We start from the raw sequence: 15493 nt of genomic DNA, 5'->3' as shown, positions 1-15493 counted from the left end.
GAACGTGGTAATGCCCAACTCAAGTTCCAGGTCAGACAACTCTGCTCTACTTACAGTGAGCGACCTAGACAGATGGCTTTGTATAGGAAAATGGTCCAATTCAGAGACGCTTGAAGACACAAGTTGGTTGATAAGGCCTGGTGGGCTGAGAGGGCTTGTTTTAAAGCACCGGCAGAAATTGTGGAAGGCGGTGTGCGGGGAGCACACTTGGAAAAAGCTGGAGACATCCCGTACTCCTACACTCCGTAACGATCAGGCCGGTCAATAAAAGTCATTGATCAGTCAAAATGCTGTCCAAAACGCTATTTCGACCGACCTTCACAGCATTGCAGGTAAGGATTAGAAACTCTACCATACTCGAGTGATGGTTACTGAGCATAGCAGACGGCGCGATTCACGAGGACACTGGCGACCACCTCCGAACAGGCACCACCACCTTCAGTCGCATCTACAAACACACCCAAACCGGCACAAGATGCTGAGGCTCCAATTCCTTCTGGCAAATTGCCCCGATTAAATGAAACAGATGAAGTCAAGCCGTGGTATGTCTTAGAAAAGAAGCCGTCGTGGAAATTGGCTAATTCGCCCTTTGTTGCTCTTAAAGGATCCAACGCTTGAAAGATATCCGCCAAAAGACTCGGCTCCCCAGGAGTGTTCAGGCACTCTATTTGCGCCCATTGAGGAGGAAAGCACAATACGGCCTTCCAGTTTGTGACCTTCAACTTCGATCTTACAGTGTACGCAATGTGGAGTTCTTCGCCGATTTTGCAATCCGCGCCGCATATTACCTCAACCTTCCAGTCTCTGGGCCCATTCCTCTTCCACGCATCGTTGAACGCTGGACAGTTCCTCGAAGCAATTTCGTGCATAAAAAGAGCCAAGAGAACTTTGAACGTATAACATTGCGACGCCTCATACAGATCAAAGATGGTCACCCTGAAAGTGTGCAACTGTGGCTGGCATTTTTAAGACGACATGCATTTTACGGTGTCGGAATGAAGGCCAATGTTTGGGACTTTGATGATTTAGGTAAGTTGGGCTCTATTGAACTTTTTTGCAAGGCAATTCAATTGTACTAATCCCGTGATAGATGTCGCCAGCGGACTTGACACGACAGCCGAGGACGTCAATAAGGCACTGGAACCATACTTCGCTCAGTTCGGTCAACGCCCTGACGCCATAAAGGATAAATCAATGCTGGATCAGATCAATAGTGAAAGGTTTTTGAATCCTCGGAGCCCAATGAATGAAGTCCGTAAGGGTTGAAAAGTCATGGGGTAATTTTCCTCAGTCGGCGCCTTTGTAACATAGAGTACATTTCTTTCTGGGTGGTATTTCATAGCATATCACAGGTTCAATTTATTGCTTGTAACATACACTCAAAAAATTACTATCAACGTAGCCTTGATCACATATATCATATTTTTTAATTGCATTCTAAAGTACATGAACAACAATAGAGTTGAAATTTTCACGTGACATCCCCGAATGATGCGGAGTTCCGCCGACCAAGCGCTGGATCTCTCCCTCATTTCCCCTGCGATACACGAATATGACGCGCAATTATCTGTCTGTTGGGGCTATTGGAAGGCAAATAAAGAGTTTGTCTGATATTACATTCCGCCCATGCCGCAACCTCAGCCAAATTCGTTTACGACGTACGATTCACACCTTGAAGCACACCCATCCCGAGCGAGTAATTTTCTCTGGCATACAACCGACAGGAATACCTCATCTAGGGAATTATTTGGGAGCCCTGCGCGAATGGGTTCGATTGCAGGATGATGCGGATGCAAAGAACAAATGTATATATTCGATTGTTGATTTACATGCTTTGACGGTGCCCCAAGATGCTACACAACTACGGCAATGGCGGAAAGAAAGCTTTGCGATGCTTCTCGCAATCGGTCTTGATCCAAGCCGGTCTACACTATTTTACCAATCCCATGTACGTGATATATTTGAATATGATGATTGTTACCATTTGATCCTTTTTTCGGCGTTAACGGTGTTTTTCCCCTCTTCCTCTCAGGTCTCAGAACATACAGAGCTTATGTGGATTTTGAGCACAGTAGCTTCTATGGGCTACCTTTCTCGGATGACGCAGTGGAAAGTATGCAAAATCGCACTTTGAATCCTGGCGGGATCGCCCTGCGCACTGGTTGACTGTTGAGCAGAGTAAATTACAATTGCCAGACGATATTGATTTGGAGAGCGACAGAGCGAAGTCCAAGTTGAGACTAGGGCTCTTTTCCTATCCAGTCTTACAAGCGGCAGATATCCTTGTACACAGGTAACGAGAGCCATTGCAGCACGTATCTCTGCATATTATGACTAACTTGAATTGACAGGGCAACTCACGTACCTGTCGGCGAGGATCAAAAGCAGCACATCGAATTCACACGATACACCGCGAACAGCTTCAACCACCTTTTTGGATCCCTATTCCCAGCACCTGAAGGCTTAATTTGTACGCAGATCAATCATGATGAACGAGGTTGCGGGCTTGCAGCTAACAGGTCTCAATAGCACCGGCTCGCCGCGTTATGTCTCTTAAGGACCCAGTTCACAAAATGTCCAAGTCGGAAGTCGATCCAAAATCCAGGATTCTCCTGACAGATTCACAAAAAGACATTGAAAAGAAGATCAAATCCGCACTCACCGATTCCGAGCCTGGTATCTCGTATGACCCAGTTCGACGGCCAGGAATTTCCAATCTCATCGAGATACTAAGCCATTTAGAACCATCCGGGGGAACTTGCGATGAAGTAGCCTCGGGTTTGCAATCGACTAGCATCAAGGGGCTCAAGGACCTTGTGGCAGCGGCGATCAATAGCCATGTTCAGCCCATCCGCGACAGGTATTTCGAGATCATTGGCAAGGAGGCCAATTATCTTGAAGACGTTGCTGAACAAGGCGCTGTCAAGGCTCGCACAAGTGCGAATAACACCATGAAGGCCGTGCGGTCTGCCATGGGCTTGTAACAATACGAAATTGGACGCATACGATGCCGAGGTCGATCTGAGGCGGTTCAAACGGCGAACCTCGGAAAGGCAGTGACTAGATAACTGCCATTGTACTATATGTGTAGAATAAGCATGGTTTTGTAGTCGATGGGGATACTTCGTGTCCTGTAAGAAAAGGGATGGCTAATCGCTAATTGGCTGTTGCTCAGCCAAACGGTGGGGCTGGCGGTATTGGTATCTTACGCTGGCATACAAGTTGGTACATGTCAAGGATGGTTAATTCCCGTATTTATTGTATTATATCGAACTGTATTATATTCTATTGTTGGCAACGCACCTTCTTCGGTTCCTGCTTCCTGACAAGAATCCATGTTTTGTCCATCGCTGCTGATATGCTCACATACTCCGCTCTCGCGCTCGCGCTCGCGCTGTCCGTACGTACTTGGCGTCGGATCGCAAATCAATAAATAATCCAGGGTGGGTTTACGCAAGCGCTTGTCGCAACTTGGCGCTTCCCTTCAATCCAAATCCTCGTCAGCGTCCACGTCAGCTCCGTCGTCGCCCGGCATACAAAACGCAGCGCCATACGATAGGCAGATACATGGCCCTAACTATCCTCGCAGCCTAGCCTGCGCTACCGGCGAACAAGCGGTGGGCCCCCAAAAACTCGAGCGCGATGTCCATTTTGATAGGGCCTTCGGTGCGTGGCAAGCGTTTGAAGTACGCGGCTTGGTTAGGAGCTGCTCCAGCTCTGACAGCGTTGCAGCTAGGATGTGACAGGTTCATGAACAAACTGCCGTTGTCGATTTGTCTGACAAGAAGCTTGAAGATAGATCATGTGGAGCCCAACGCTGAATGATCTATTTACCTAAGGAGTGGGATTAAAGAACCACTCCGTTACATGCTTATATATTTATCCTTTCTTCTTTGAGCGTCATCTCCTCACACTTCCGCGACCAGCAAGCATGCGATGGAGACAGCCGATAACTCCACCCATCAAGCCAATTTAACGACTTTTTATTATATAGCCTGTCGCTTATACCTTCGACGATAAAATTATTTTGGCCCTTCTTGTTTCTTAAATCTTTTCTTTGTCCGGTTACTCAGCCTCGCCGTTTATACACACGGAATAATGTTGCGGAGCATCTTCGCCATATGCCTAGCCATCCAATCGTTTGATACGGCGAAAGCGATATCACTTGCGAAAAGAGATGTTCCGGCTGTGGTGGCACTAGATGTTGGGCGCAATCATGTAACAGATCCCGCGGGCAGAGATCTTAGAAGGAAAAGGAGTATGACCCTCAGCCAAACACTTGACAATGAGGTTAGTTTTGTATAGTGTGGATATTCCACTTCCCCGACACTTCCGCCTAAAGCTAGCAAACACCAGGAAGTGACTCAACTGACGCTCGCTAGGAAACACTGTACTATTGCAATGTCACGTTAGGGACGCCCGCGCAGAGTTTACGTTTGACACTGGACACTGGCAGCAGCGATCTGTGGTGTAATACTGCCAATTCCACCTACTGTACTAGCGAAGGAGACCCGTGCGACTCATCTGGGACATATGATCCCAGCTCTTCGTCAACCTACGAATTCGTCTCGTCTGACTTTAACATCACTTATGTTGACGGTAGCGGTGCTACCGGAGATTATGTCAAAGATAACTTAACCATCGGCGGAACAACAATTTCGTCCTTTCAGTTTGGAGTAGGATTTACGTCGTCGTCAAGTGGTGAGTTCATACCCTCGAAAGGCGGTCAAGTTCTCAAGTTCTAATCACTAATTCCTATTTCCTTTGGAAAACAGCGGGTGTTCTTGGAATCGGTTATACTGCGGACGAAGTTCAAGTCAATTATGCTGAACAAACACCCTATGCGAACCTTCCAGAAGCGCTGGTCAATAATGGTGTCATCAACTCAGTCGCTTATAGCTTGTGGCTCAATGATCTGGACTCGAATACTGGCTCCATCCTCTTTGGAGGGGTTGACTCTGGAAAATACACTGGCACTCTCGAGACATTGCCTATTCAGACCATCTACGGCGAATATGCGGAATTTCTCATTATTTTAACTGAAATTACGTTAAGTAACAGTACCACCACCGCGTCCTACAGTTCCGGTTCGCTTCCAGCGGCAGTTCTGCTGGATTCTGGAAGCAGTCTAACCTACCTTCCGGACTATATTGTTGAGGGTCTCTACAATGATCTTGGAGTGGTATATGAAGAATCGACAGAAGCGGGGTACATACCTTGCAGTATGATGAACAAGGATATCAACATCACATACACATTTTCAAGCCCCGCGATCCCGGTCAGCATTAGTGAGTTGGTTCTCGAAGACGGAACCGGTCTGACATTCGACGACGGCACCGCTGCATGTGTCTTCGGCATTGCACCAGCCGGTGATTCAACCCCCATCCTTGGAGACACGTTTCTCCGAAGCGCATACGTCGTGTACGACTTGACGAATAATGAAATATCCTTAGCACCAACAAAATTCAACTCCGATGAGACGAATGTCCTCGAGATCACGAACGGCACCGCGGGTGTGCCTGGGGCTACTGCTGTTTCCAACCCTGTCACTACCGTCGCCACCGGCCAGGGAGTGGGTTGGACGGTAACAACAGCGACGAAGGCCGCGAGTGTTTCCAGCAAGGGCGCGGCAAATAGTATGGCAACCAGCCTACCTAATCATCTAGCTCTTGGTGCTGCAGGGGCAGGTATCCTGCTGGCACTGTAGAGATATGATTTTTGTTTGGCTGTATGTATAGATGCATTATAAACTCGTTGTTTGTTGTTAAGCGCAAAGAATGTCCATTCCTCAGGATACTTACTCATAATAGCATATCATGATGAATCAAATTGAAAAGTTGTTTCTCAGCCCTTCAAAGTAAAACGGGAAGACCCGCCAATTTCCATATAGTCGGTACCATACCGTCACATACTGTACGTACTATATTTATTACCGGGTAAAGTAAAACCTCCCGTGGTGGTCCTGCAATTGCACTCTCAATCAACACCTTTATTTCTCGCCATTGACAGTTCTAGGTGCTTTCGCCAGCCAACTTGAAAGTACTTGTCGCAATACTACCTTCGGGGAACTGTTTCTCGAGCTCTAATGCCAAGGATACCGACGAGCCTTCTTCTAAAAGCTTATCGAGAAAACCCTCTGCTACTCGACGTCCTTAAAGAATGCCGAACGCTCGACCAGGCTCGCAACGAATTACGGTGGCTTCGCGAGGGTGCCATTTCGAAATGCCGAAATGCAGGAACATACAGCAAACATTGGCGACATGAATTGAGAAGGATGTGTACAGATCGCAGTAGAGGAAAGCCCCTTCAGTACATATTGGGTGATCAGCCTTTCGGGGATTTGGAGATTCTCTGCCGGCCAGGAGTTCTTATACCTCGGTTCGTTCCTGACTTTGTGTGCAAGGCTATGAACTTTAGAGCTCAGCGTGGCGTCGATTCTGGGGTATTTTTGTTCTAATTTATCTTAGTGGCGAGACGGAATCATATACGTCACATGCCAGCGACATTATACTAAAGAAACGCCGGGCCAACAAGTTCGGGGCGTCTTTACGTATCTTGGATCTGTGCAGTGGAAGTGGGTGCATTTCACTGCTGTTGCATTCGCTTCTAGCGTCTCATATTGATAATCTCACGGTCCTCGGTGTTGATGTGAGCCCGCAAGCCATCAACCTGGGCTACAAGAATAAAGCACACAACTTACGACGTGGTCTTCTATCCCCTCGAGCGGAAAAAGAGGTTTCCTTTCTACTAGCTGATATCCTTGATCACCCCGGGTCTGATATACCCTCATTGATGGATATCCTGCAGACTCATCCTGACAGCGCTGGCGGCAAAAGCACTTGGGACGTGCTCATATCCAACCCACCATACATATCCCCATTGAATCTCGTCAACGGGACAACATCTCGAAGTGTGCGTAGATTCGAGCCAGTAGGAGCTCTTGTGCCTCCCGTGGTTGATCCTTCGATTTGGCAGGCACTAGGTCTTGAGACAATAGTGCCAGAAGATATTTTTTATGCCAAGTTATTGTCTCTTGCGCGTCAGCTGGATGTGAAACTTGCCGTACTAGAATGCGGAGACTTGCAACAGGCCCAGCGTGTCGTGGATATGGCCCACGAACTACCCGGGATAGCCGGTGATGAAAAAGAGGAATACGCGTACATCTGGGACGACTGTTACACTACGACTGATCAGGATAGCGGTGCTAGAGCAGTCATACTTGAGAGGGGGACATGATTTAAACTAGCACTGCTATCCAGCGCCCTCTCACTTAAGGTACACTGCATAGGCCAGAATGATAGATAGTGTGAATTGGTTGGCTGCCCGATTCGCTCATTCGTTTCATTCTACCTGGCCGTCAGTAGAAAGACCATGCATTGCCTGGTCGAAATGCTGATGAGTATGCGACACCCCTGCCCTAAGGCGTCCTGAAGAATGTCTTCACAGTTAATCCTCGGATCAGTAGTGGGTTTTCAATGGTGCTTGCTCACGCTACACTACATGATCCCTTATAATTCAATCCTTTTGCTCCTCTTTCTCTCGTCTACAGCTCAGCTCTACCATCCGTAGGATCTGATGTAAATGCTCATGTGTCAAACTGAACATTGCCTGATTGGGTTTTGCATTTCTAAATCGGGTATGGTCAGTCATCACGGTGGCTGTATAGGGCTCTAACCACGACAGACAGACAACTGTCTAGGATGATCCTTTTCTTGCCTTTCTCTACGCGTGGTCCCACGCCACCACTGCTTTGCATGATTCACGTATGATTTCCTTCCGCAAAACAATGTGTCGGCTCAGTGCCGCCTCCGCCATCGTGCACTCAGGACGTCACTGTGGCGCCGCGTCTTGCCATTGCGATATTACCTACATGTAAATTCAACGATTTGTCAACGTTGCAAAGAAAAATCCAGACTTCCAAATGATATTGTCAATCATATAAAACATGGACAACCGTCAAACAGTCGTTATAGCAGTGTCGGCAGTCTTCTTCGTTTTGGCTAGCATCTTCGTGGGCCTTTACATCAGCTCCTGTCTTTTTGTGGTGAAGAAAGTCAGGCTAGCCGATTATCTGATGCTGCTAGCATGGGTAAGTTGCAACTCTAAGTCTTTCCAAAAAGAGACTCGCCTCGCTATTCGAAGCTGAAACTGAAACAGCTGATTGATCTTGGGATGGCGGTTTCCCTGTTCTACGCAGTGGGAAAGGGCTTCGGGCTGCACGAACATGATATCGAGTCACACAATGAAGTTGCCCTCAACAAGGCAGCGTACGTATTTGAAGTCCTTTATGTATGTATCTATCCTCCAACATCTTCGAAAATTCTGCCAGTTCCTTGGGAAGGCCGTACACTAAGATCGATGTGCTTGAAGGATCCTACATCCATGGCCGCCAAGAACTCCGTTTTGGTATTTTTTCTTGCCTTGACTCATGGCAAGAAAACATTCTTCTGGGCAAATATTGTTACACTGGTCGTTGTTAATGCAGTTGGACTTGCTTTGACAATGGACCAGATCTTTCACTGTCATCCAGTATCGGCTGGCTTTAGGTTTGAAACTCTGGAAGAACATTGTGCTGGTATTTTCCCATCATTCCTCGGCTCCTCCCCTTACAACATAGCCACCGATGTTGCTATCCTTCTGATACCAATTCCACTCTTGACTCGGATGACACTCCCCCTCAGGCAAAAATTGATATTGGTAGTCACATTCGGTATAGCCATCCTAGTGATTGTGGTGGATGTCGTTCGTATTGCGTTTCTTGAGAATACTGCCATAGCACAACTACAACGACATCATGGAACCAATGTAGGGGAGGTTGGGAATAGAGATTATACTTGTTCGTTTCTCCAGAAGTCATGCTTACCCCTTACAGCAGGGTTCTAATCCGAAATATTACAATATAGATAATGCTGCGTATGCCTTCATGTGGTCAATTGTGGAGGTGAATATGACTATAACCTGCGCATGTGTTCCGACTCTCAAACCTCTCGCCGCTCGAGTCAGCCCTTTTCTTCTTGGAAATGCCAAGGAAATGTCTCAAGCAGAGGAAGGGGAATCAAAGGAGTTTACGCAAGCCCCGGGCAGAGGTGAGAATATGGCCGGTGAGATGATGGAAGTAATAACGTCTCATCCGGAAGAAAGAACGGCCGAAGCTCGTGATCCATATGCACACCATGTGTCGTTCGTCAACGTACTAAATATGCGGCCAGCATCCATGCTGAGACTGAATAACAGAGAGTCCCTGCCTCCTAATATACTAATCACTACCCTCTTCTGCTTGTGGGGGTTTTCATACGGACTTATAAACGTCCTCAATACCAGGTTCGGGGTGGTTGCGAAGCTCACCGATTGGGAGTCTGATGGACTCCATGCAGCGTACTTTGGAGGGTATCTGATAGGGCCTTTTATAGTGGGTCGTTACACATTGAAAAGGCTAGGCTATGCGGCTACATTTATTGTCGGCCTCTACATTTATGCTTGCGGGACGCTCCTATTCTGGCCGTCTGCAGTGTTAGGATCTGTGCCCACATTCATAGTGTCGAATATTGTGACCGGAGCTGGGCTTGGCCTGCTGGAGACAACAGCAAACTCATTCATCTCCATGTGCGGACCGCTGGAATATTCCGAGATCCGGCTATGCGTCGCCCAAGGTTTCCAGGGTATCGGAGGGACGGCGGCCTACGAACTTGCAGAGAGGGCCATATTCAAAAGTTCTAATAATGTTATACAGGTAGTTCATGCACAATGGGCATATCTCGGCATCTCGTTCTTTGATGTGCTTCTCTCAGTTATTTTCTATTATCTGCCAATACCCGAAGCACCGGATGAGGATTTAAAGGAATTGGCTGATAGACGGCCGGAAAACAAGGCTACTGTTCTAGGAATGCCGGTATTTGGCGTCACGCTTGGATTGGGTGTATGGTCACAATTTCTTTATGTTGGAGGGCAAGAAGTACACATTGTGGGTTTCTATGAATATGTGACCGGTTCTAAACCCACGTAAGTAGTTACTTCTCCCGGGAATCTGCAACATAGACCCATATCTGTGCCTCAAAACCATTGGGGATGATTTAAAATATCCTTGCTGACATGCATTGCAACAAAAGTTCCCGTCTTTCTGCATCTGATCTCGAGGGTGTCGGCAATGCGGTGTTTACGATTGGCCGTTTCCTGTCAGCCTTGATAATCTGGCTGTTCTTAAATCCCCGACGGACCCTTCTAGTCCTATATGTTTGCCTAATTATCTTCGGAGCTCTGTGCATGCGCACAACAGGTTCGGTGGCTATTACAATGGCTATCTTGGTTTTTCTTTTCGAGGGTGGGATATTTCCCATCATTTTTGCTATTTCACTGCGAGGCACAGCCCAGCATGCAAAAACGGCTTCTACTGTCTTGGCTGCGGCTATTAGTGGCGGTGCATTCTTCCTGTTTGCGCAGCATGCTGCTAAACTGGCTCACAATGTGGCGTATGGGTACTCTATTGTGGTTGCGCTCTGGAGTGCTGGAGCGATATTTCCATTGTATCTGAACTTGGTGCCTGCAGCAAAAAGACAGGTTGACCCAGTGGGAGGTGAATTTATTCAAGAGGAATGATAATATAATGTCAGCGAGAATCATTCAAAAGTTAATTAATCTATGCAAGCATTTCTAGCAGTTGTCCACCTAGAAGCTGGATGTACCATCATACTATACAGCCTCGTTCGATTTTGTTCATAGCCGCTAGATATCAGGGTGTATGCTCGAATAGTGCAACGCTTGGCACGATATACAGCTACGACTACCTCTTTGCATTCATTCAATTATGAATGCTTTACGATGACGCTTAGAAATAGTATGAATCCACATATGATCCACCTCCTGTGAATAACGGGCATAAAAACATCAAGACTTCAATAGAACCTCGGAATCTGCAGAGCAAGTTATACATCGCGAGTATAAGAAAAGTCTTGGCGCGCCGTAGTCTTGGCGGTTTTATGAAGTCTTGGCGTTCTGCCGGATCTTATCTTGGGTCTTGGCATCTGAGCCATAAATAAATATTAACAATAAATGTTAATAAGATCTCTGATATTTCTGCCAATAGGCGAATATATTTCTCTTTCTATTTCTCACTGCAATAGTAGTTGCACCATCTCTCTATACACCATATCATTATACATATGTTGATGAGAAATCAGAAATGACTGACTGTTTACTGCTGTTAGTATCCACTGACCCGCATCAACGGCGCCGGAAGGCACGGCAAGACATGAACCCCGGACAATAGAGGAGCATTCTATAGCGCCAGGCTGCAGCCATCCCGAGTGAGGGCGTCGAACGAGTTGAGCAAGCAACTTCGACTCCAAAGCCAAGACGTTCGTCCTGATACTTACTTCGGCAACCCGGTTAAAACTCAACCGTGTGGGGTGCGGCCCGTAGAGTCCCCGGCTCGTACAGCTATCCGATGGCAAATGCATGATCGCCGGCCGTGGCTGCTTTCTTGCCTTTCTGATTGAATAAGCCTAGAGCATTTGTCAACCGTGGGAACCAGACTTCGTGTTGATCCAACTAGCCCACTTGCAAATTGCACATCCTGCCGGGCTGTGGCTTGACTTTAGGTTGTATGATCGACGTCGTGCGTTTTTCAACTATGCCCTATCTATATCGTGCTCTACTTCTCGTATTCAACGGAACCAGTTTTCGATTACTAAGGAATGAGATGGGTGCTCAGCGGATGCACTCTCCATGCTGGGTCCGCTTCATAATTCCTGGGCTAGTTATGATATTTCCCGTATAGGTGTCTTTGATATACGCTCGCTTGGGATATAAAAGAGAGATGATATCCATTCGTATCTCTACTATATAACCAGATTAGACTGACTCTACTCTACCATTGTTCACGAATCTCTCAATCTCCACGTTTGCTTGCTCATAGATTTCGCTGGACCTCTCGCAAATATGGCAGCAACCCCTAAAAAAGATACCGCCGAGCCTAAGGGCGCTTGGTATCAAGAAATTCGATGGAGTAGTGTCATTACTTTGATATTTATCCCTGTGTATGGGTTCACCCAAGCCTTGTGGGTGCCGTTGACGCTGAGGACCCTTCAGTGGTCACTTGTCTATTATGTGGCAACTATGGTCGCTGTCACAGCAGGTAAGCAATACTCCTTGATATCTCCCACGCTGGCATCTTTGTGCTGACTGAATACACAAAGGATATCATCGGTTGTGGTCCCATAGGTCATTTGTTGCTCATGCACCTCTGAGATTGATCCTAGCGGCCCTTGGGGCCGGGTCCATGTTGGGATCTGCCTTCTTTTGGGCTCGAAAACATCGAGAGCATCATCGCTATACTGACACCGAGCTTGATCCATATGGTATAAATAAGGGAATACTGCATGCACATATATTGTGGACCATGGTCAAGGAACCAAGTAAGAATATTCAGGTGGATGTGTCTGATCTAAAGAAGGATCCGATAGTAGCTTTCCAGCATAAGTACTACGTACCTTGCACGATCTTCATGAGTTGGGTCTTTCCTACTCTTGTCGCTGGATATGGGTGGAATGACTGGTTTGGAGGATTTATCTATGCCGGAATTCTGCGCACTTTCTTTGTCAACCAGGGAATTTTCTGTCTCAATTCATTAGCTCATTCCTTCGGAGAGCAACCGTACGACGACCGACGCAGCCCTCGCAACCACTGGTTTACCGCCATTGTTACTCTTGGTGAGGGCTACCATAACTTCCACCACGAGTTCCCATCCGACTATCGCAATGCTATTAGGTGGTATCAATTCGATCCCACAAAATGGGTTATTTGGCTATCTAGTCTCTTTGGCATGGCGGACAACCTGAAACGCTTTCCTCAGAATGAGATTGGGAAGGGAGAAATCCAAATGGTTCGGAAGCGTATAGACACTCAGAGCCGTCAATACAACTGGGGGCCAGCCATCGAAGACCTCCCAATAATGGAATGGGATGACTTTACCCAGACGAGCAAGAGTCCTGATGGGCCGTCCCTCATTGCTATCGAAGGAGTCATCCATGATGTCTCTAACTTTATTGAAGAGCATCCTGGCGGTAAGAACTTTATCAAGTCAGCCATCGGAAAGGACGCAACAGCTCTATTCAATGGAGGTGTATACAATCACGCGAATGCGGCTCGCAATCTGTTGGCTACTTTGCGAGTTGCAATTCTAAGAGGCGGTGGTGAAGTTGACATTTGGAAAAAGGCTCCTACAACGACTGATGGGACCCCTACGAAGGCCGATGGTTCGCTCGACTAACTAACATTAACAATTACCTAGCAGTTGCCTCTATGTGGATGGTGCCGGGAACTTGTACCTGCGATGGTTATACCTAGAAAATTTAGATATTACGATTAGACATGATTTATGCAGATTTTATCAACCAGGTAGATTTCGAGTCAAACAAAGAGAATCTCATATTACATTAGTATGATCGTTATGAGAGCAAGATTTTTTGCTGACGACTGGAATGCGCATGTATTTCTACGAGGTAGAAAAGCATTCAGCATCAGAATCTCCTCAAACAGTCACATCCAACGTCCACCCGACTAACTATTCATGGGCAACTCAGCTACGTAGCACACCAGAGTCAACTCTCTTGTAAGGACAGCTGATTTATGAGTTGAGATCACCTGTTTCCGAGCCGCCCTCTCATCTCTTCTTTTTCCCTTCACCGCCATCATCATTATCATCATTCTCTTGGTCACTATAGCAGATGCTGAGCTCTCATAATTCAACCAGATGGCGTGCCCCTACTCAGAGAAGTCTTCCAGCCATAAAGGCAGCTGAAGGAGCGGATCACCATGATGATGGTGTTGGTGAGCTACTTTTTGACCTTGATGGATTTTTCTACGGCGTGGAAATACTTAAACATTTTAAATGCTCATTCTTCATTCCAGGTAGCTATTTTGCTTTAATCGTTCGACAGTGCTCCTGAGAACAAAATAAAAGAAAGCATATGCACACACAACAAGATCCCATACCAGTGATACTCCGACACCTGTCGCTGAAACATACGCTGAGTGCACTATCTGTAATTTAAAAACCGAATCTACTAGCAGGTCCTCCCAACCAAGCCAGATTCCAATATTTTTGACAGAGTATCAATGTATTCCTCTTGCTATCTAGAGAAGTTGTATGCTCATGTAGCGCGGTTCAGACCTAACAATATGTTGCGAGTGGTTCTCGAGGTCACAGACTAGATTTACAATTTAACTTGGTTGGTGAGGACCCTGACGTCCATTCGATGACGGTTTCATATATAGTGAAACTGAGTGCGCCGGAGATCTATATTCAGTGAGCGTGAGTCGATAACTCTAAGAGTAATTCATGATGAATAGTAAACCTACACTTAGCCTTGCCAGACGAGGAGTTGTACCACGCCACAAAACTGTAGCGCCTTCATTTGACATGATTGATTTCAGGCAATCAAAAGTGCCAGAATATCGTTGCCGGCCATCAATAGCCTGAAGTCGGGTTTTGAGTGTGTCAAATGGCATAGTGGCATATACAGTGACTACTCCAGCCAAGGCACCCGCGATAACAGTATTTGTCTTGGAAAGCGTACCATCAGGGCCACCACGAGAGCCCCAAGCTTGCAACTGGCTCAGTAAAAGGTTGTAGCTGGTGAAGCGTACCATTGCATTGGCAGATTGTTTGAGTGTGACAGGAGCGACACCGCGATACAGACCTGCTATCCCTTCACTAGCCACCACAGACCTCACAGCATGGCCGGCAGACTTATACTGACGGCCCTGGTCGTCAATGATCTTAGTCTTCAATGTCTCACCAGGCGTGACCACCAAGATGCTTTCTGCGACGCCTGCTAGTACTCCGGCAAGCAAGTTTCCTAGGGGAGTCACTTTTCCTGGCGAATTCGCTGTCGCTCCTTCGGTCGGCATCCATTGACGAGCAGTGTTAAATGCGAAGAATCTAACGCCCGATTTACATGAGTTTGATAGGACAGAACGCCATGCTTCCCGTGTAAAGATTAGAGATGCCATGGTCCCGGACGGTACTGATCAAGATTCGCAGTGCTGATTGATGTGCTGTTTTCTGGAGTTGTTGACGGGTTTTCAGGTACTCGGTAGGATACTTGGCTTGGTCAGATGGAATGTAGACCTATTGAGTAGCTTCCCAAAATTGCTTACATACTGTGATCAGAATTTCTGCACCGCCGGCCACACCTCCAGCCAGGATTGACTGCCACGCCGAAACCTTTTGCTGGGACATCAGTGTAGTCAGTCAGGGTTAGGGCTGGCAATTGTGGGATCTTAGGCCGAAGGTGAGAGGTTTTAGTACCTGTTTAAAGGCGACGTAAGTACGTCTTTAGCCACAGTTCAATACTATATTCAGACATCTACTAATCAGATGATATCAAATCTCCGGCCCCGGGCTCATCTATTGTGCTTTTGACACAAGTTGATGGATGTTATTACTGGCCGGCTCCTGGAAATCTCCGAACGCCGCCCCCGGACTGCTCCGGAC

At 47.0% G+C, this 15493-nt stretch overlaps 7 protein-coding genes across 7 annotated transcripts; 6 read left to right on the top strand and 1 right to left on the bottom strand.

Annotated features, from left to right (window-relative positions):
- Positions 1-287: 287 nt before the first annotated feature.
- UA08_07875 (37S ribosomal protein S10, mitochondrial) lies at positions 288-1492 on the top strand (the record flags this gene model as incomplete). The annotated part of the gene is made up of 5 exons (XM_020262773.1): positions 288-332; positions 385-542; positions 737-1029; positions 1091-1255; positions 1461-1492. The coding sequence occupies 5 exons, from the start codon at positions 288-290 to the stop codon at positions 1490-1492; spliced, it is 693 nt and encodes a 230-aa protein (XP_020117045.1).
- A 358-nt stretch (positions 1493-1850) lies between these two features.
- UA08_07874 (hypothetical protein) lies at positions 1851-2984 on the top strand (the record flags this gene model as incomplete). Its single annotated transcript, XM_020262772.1, has 3 exons — positions 1851-1948; positions 2352-2470; positions 2530-2984. 3 exons carry the CDS (start codon positions 1851-1853, stop codon positions 2982-2984), a joined length of 672 nt encoding a protein of 223 aa, XP_020117046.1.
- A 1114-nt stretch (positions 2985-4098) lies between these two features.
- Positions 4099-5707, top strand: UA08_07873 (putative aspartic-type endopeptidase opsB; the record flags this gene model as incomplete). The annotated part of the gene is made up of 3 exons (XM_020262771.1): positions 4099-4290; positions 4383-4701; positions 4776-5707. The coding sequence occupies 3 exons, from the start codon at positions 4099-4101 to the stop codon at positions 5705-5707; spliced, it is 1443 nt and encodes a 480-aa protein (XP_020117047.1).
- A 378-nt stretch (positions 5708-6085) lies between these two features.
- Positions 6086-7236, top strand: UA08_07872 (hypothetical protein; the record flags this gene model as incomplete). The annotated part of the gene is made up of 2 exons (XM_020262770.1): positions 6086-6378; positions 6468-7236. The coding sequence occupies 2 exons, from the start codon at positions 6086-6088 to the stop codon at positions 7234-7236; spliced, it is 1062 nt and encodes a 353-aa protein (XP_020117040.1).
- A 709-nt stretch (positions 7237-7945) lies between these two features.
- Positions 7946-10593, top strand: UA08_07871 (hypothetical protein; the record flags this gene model as incomplete). Its single annotated transcript, XM_020262769.1, has 4 exons — positions 7946-8089; positions 8158-8836; positions 8904-9999; positions 10107-10593. 4 exons carry the CDS (start codon positions 7946-7948, stop codon positions 10591-10593), a joined length of 2406 nt encoding a protein of 801 aa, XP_020117041.1.
- Positions 10594-11934: 1341 nt separating this feature from the next.
- UA08_07870 (Acyl-CoA desaturase) lies at positions 11935-13264 on the top strand (the record flags this gene model as incomplete). Its single annotated transcript, XM_020262768.1, has 2 exons — positions 11935-12130; positions 12192-13264. The coding sequence occupies 2 exons, from the start codon at positions 11935-11937 to the stop codon at positions 13262-13264; spliced, it is 1269 nt and encodes a 422-aa protein (XP_020117042.1).
- A 1058-nt stretch (positions 13265-14322) lies between these two features.
- On the bottom strand, positions 14323-15238 carry UA08_07869 (hypothetical protein; the record flags this gene model as incomplete). The annotated part of the gene is made up of 2 exons (XM_020262767.1): positions 14323-15023; positions 15157-15238. 2 exons carry the CDS (start codon positions 15236-15238, stop codon positions 14323-14325), a joined length of 783 nt encoding a protein of 260 aa, XP_020117043.1.
- Positions 15239-15493: the final 255 nt, after the last annotated feature.

The sequence above is a fragment of the Talaromyces atroroseus genome (genome assembly GCF_001907595.1).
Source record: "Talaromyces atroroseus strain IBT 11181 chromosome Unknown scaffold_12, whole genome shotgun sequence".
Lineage (NCBI taxonomy): Eukaryota > Fungi > Ascomycota > Eurotiomycetes > Eurotiales > Trichocomaceae > Talaromyces > Talaromyces atroroseus.
The sequence above is the reverse complement of the archived record's forward strand: the minus strand, read 5'-3'. Positions and strand labels throughout refer to the sequence as shown.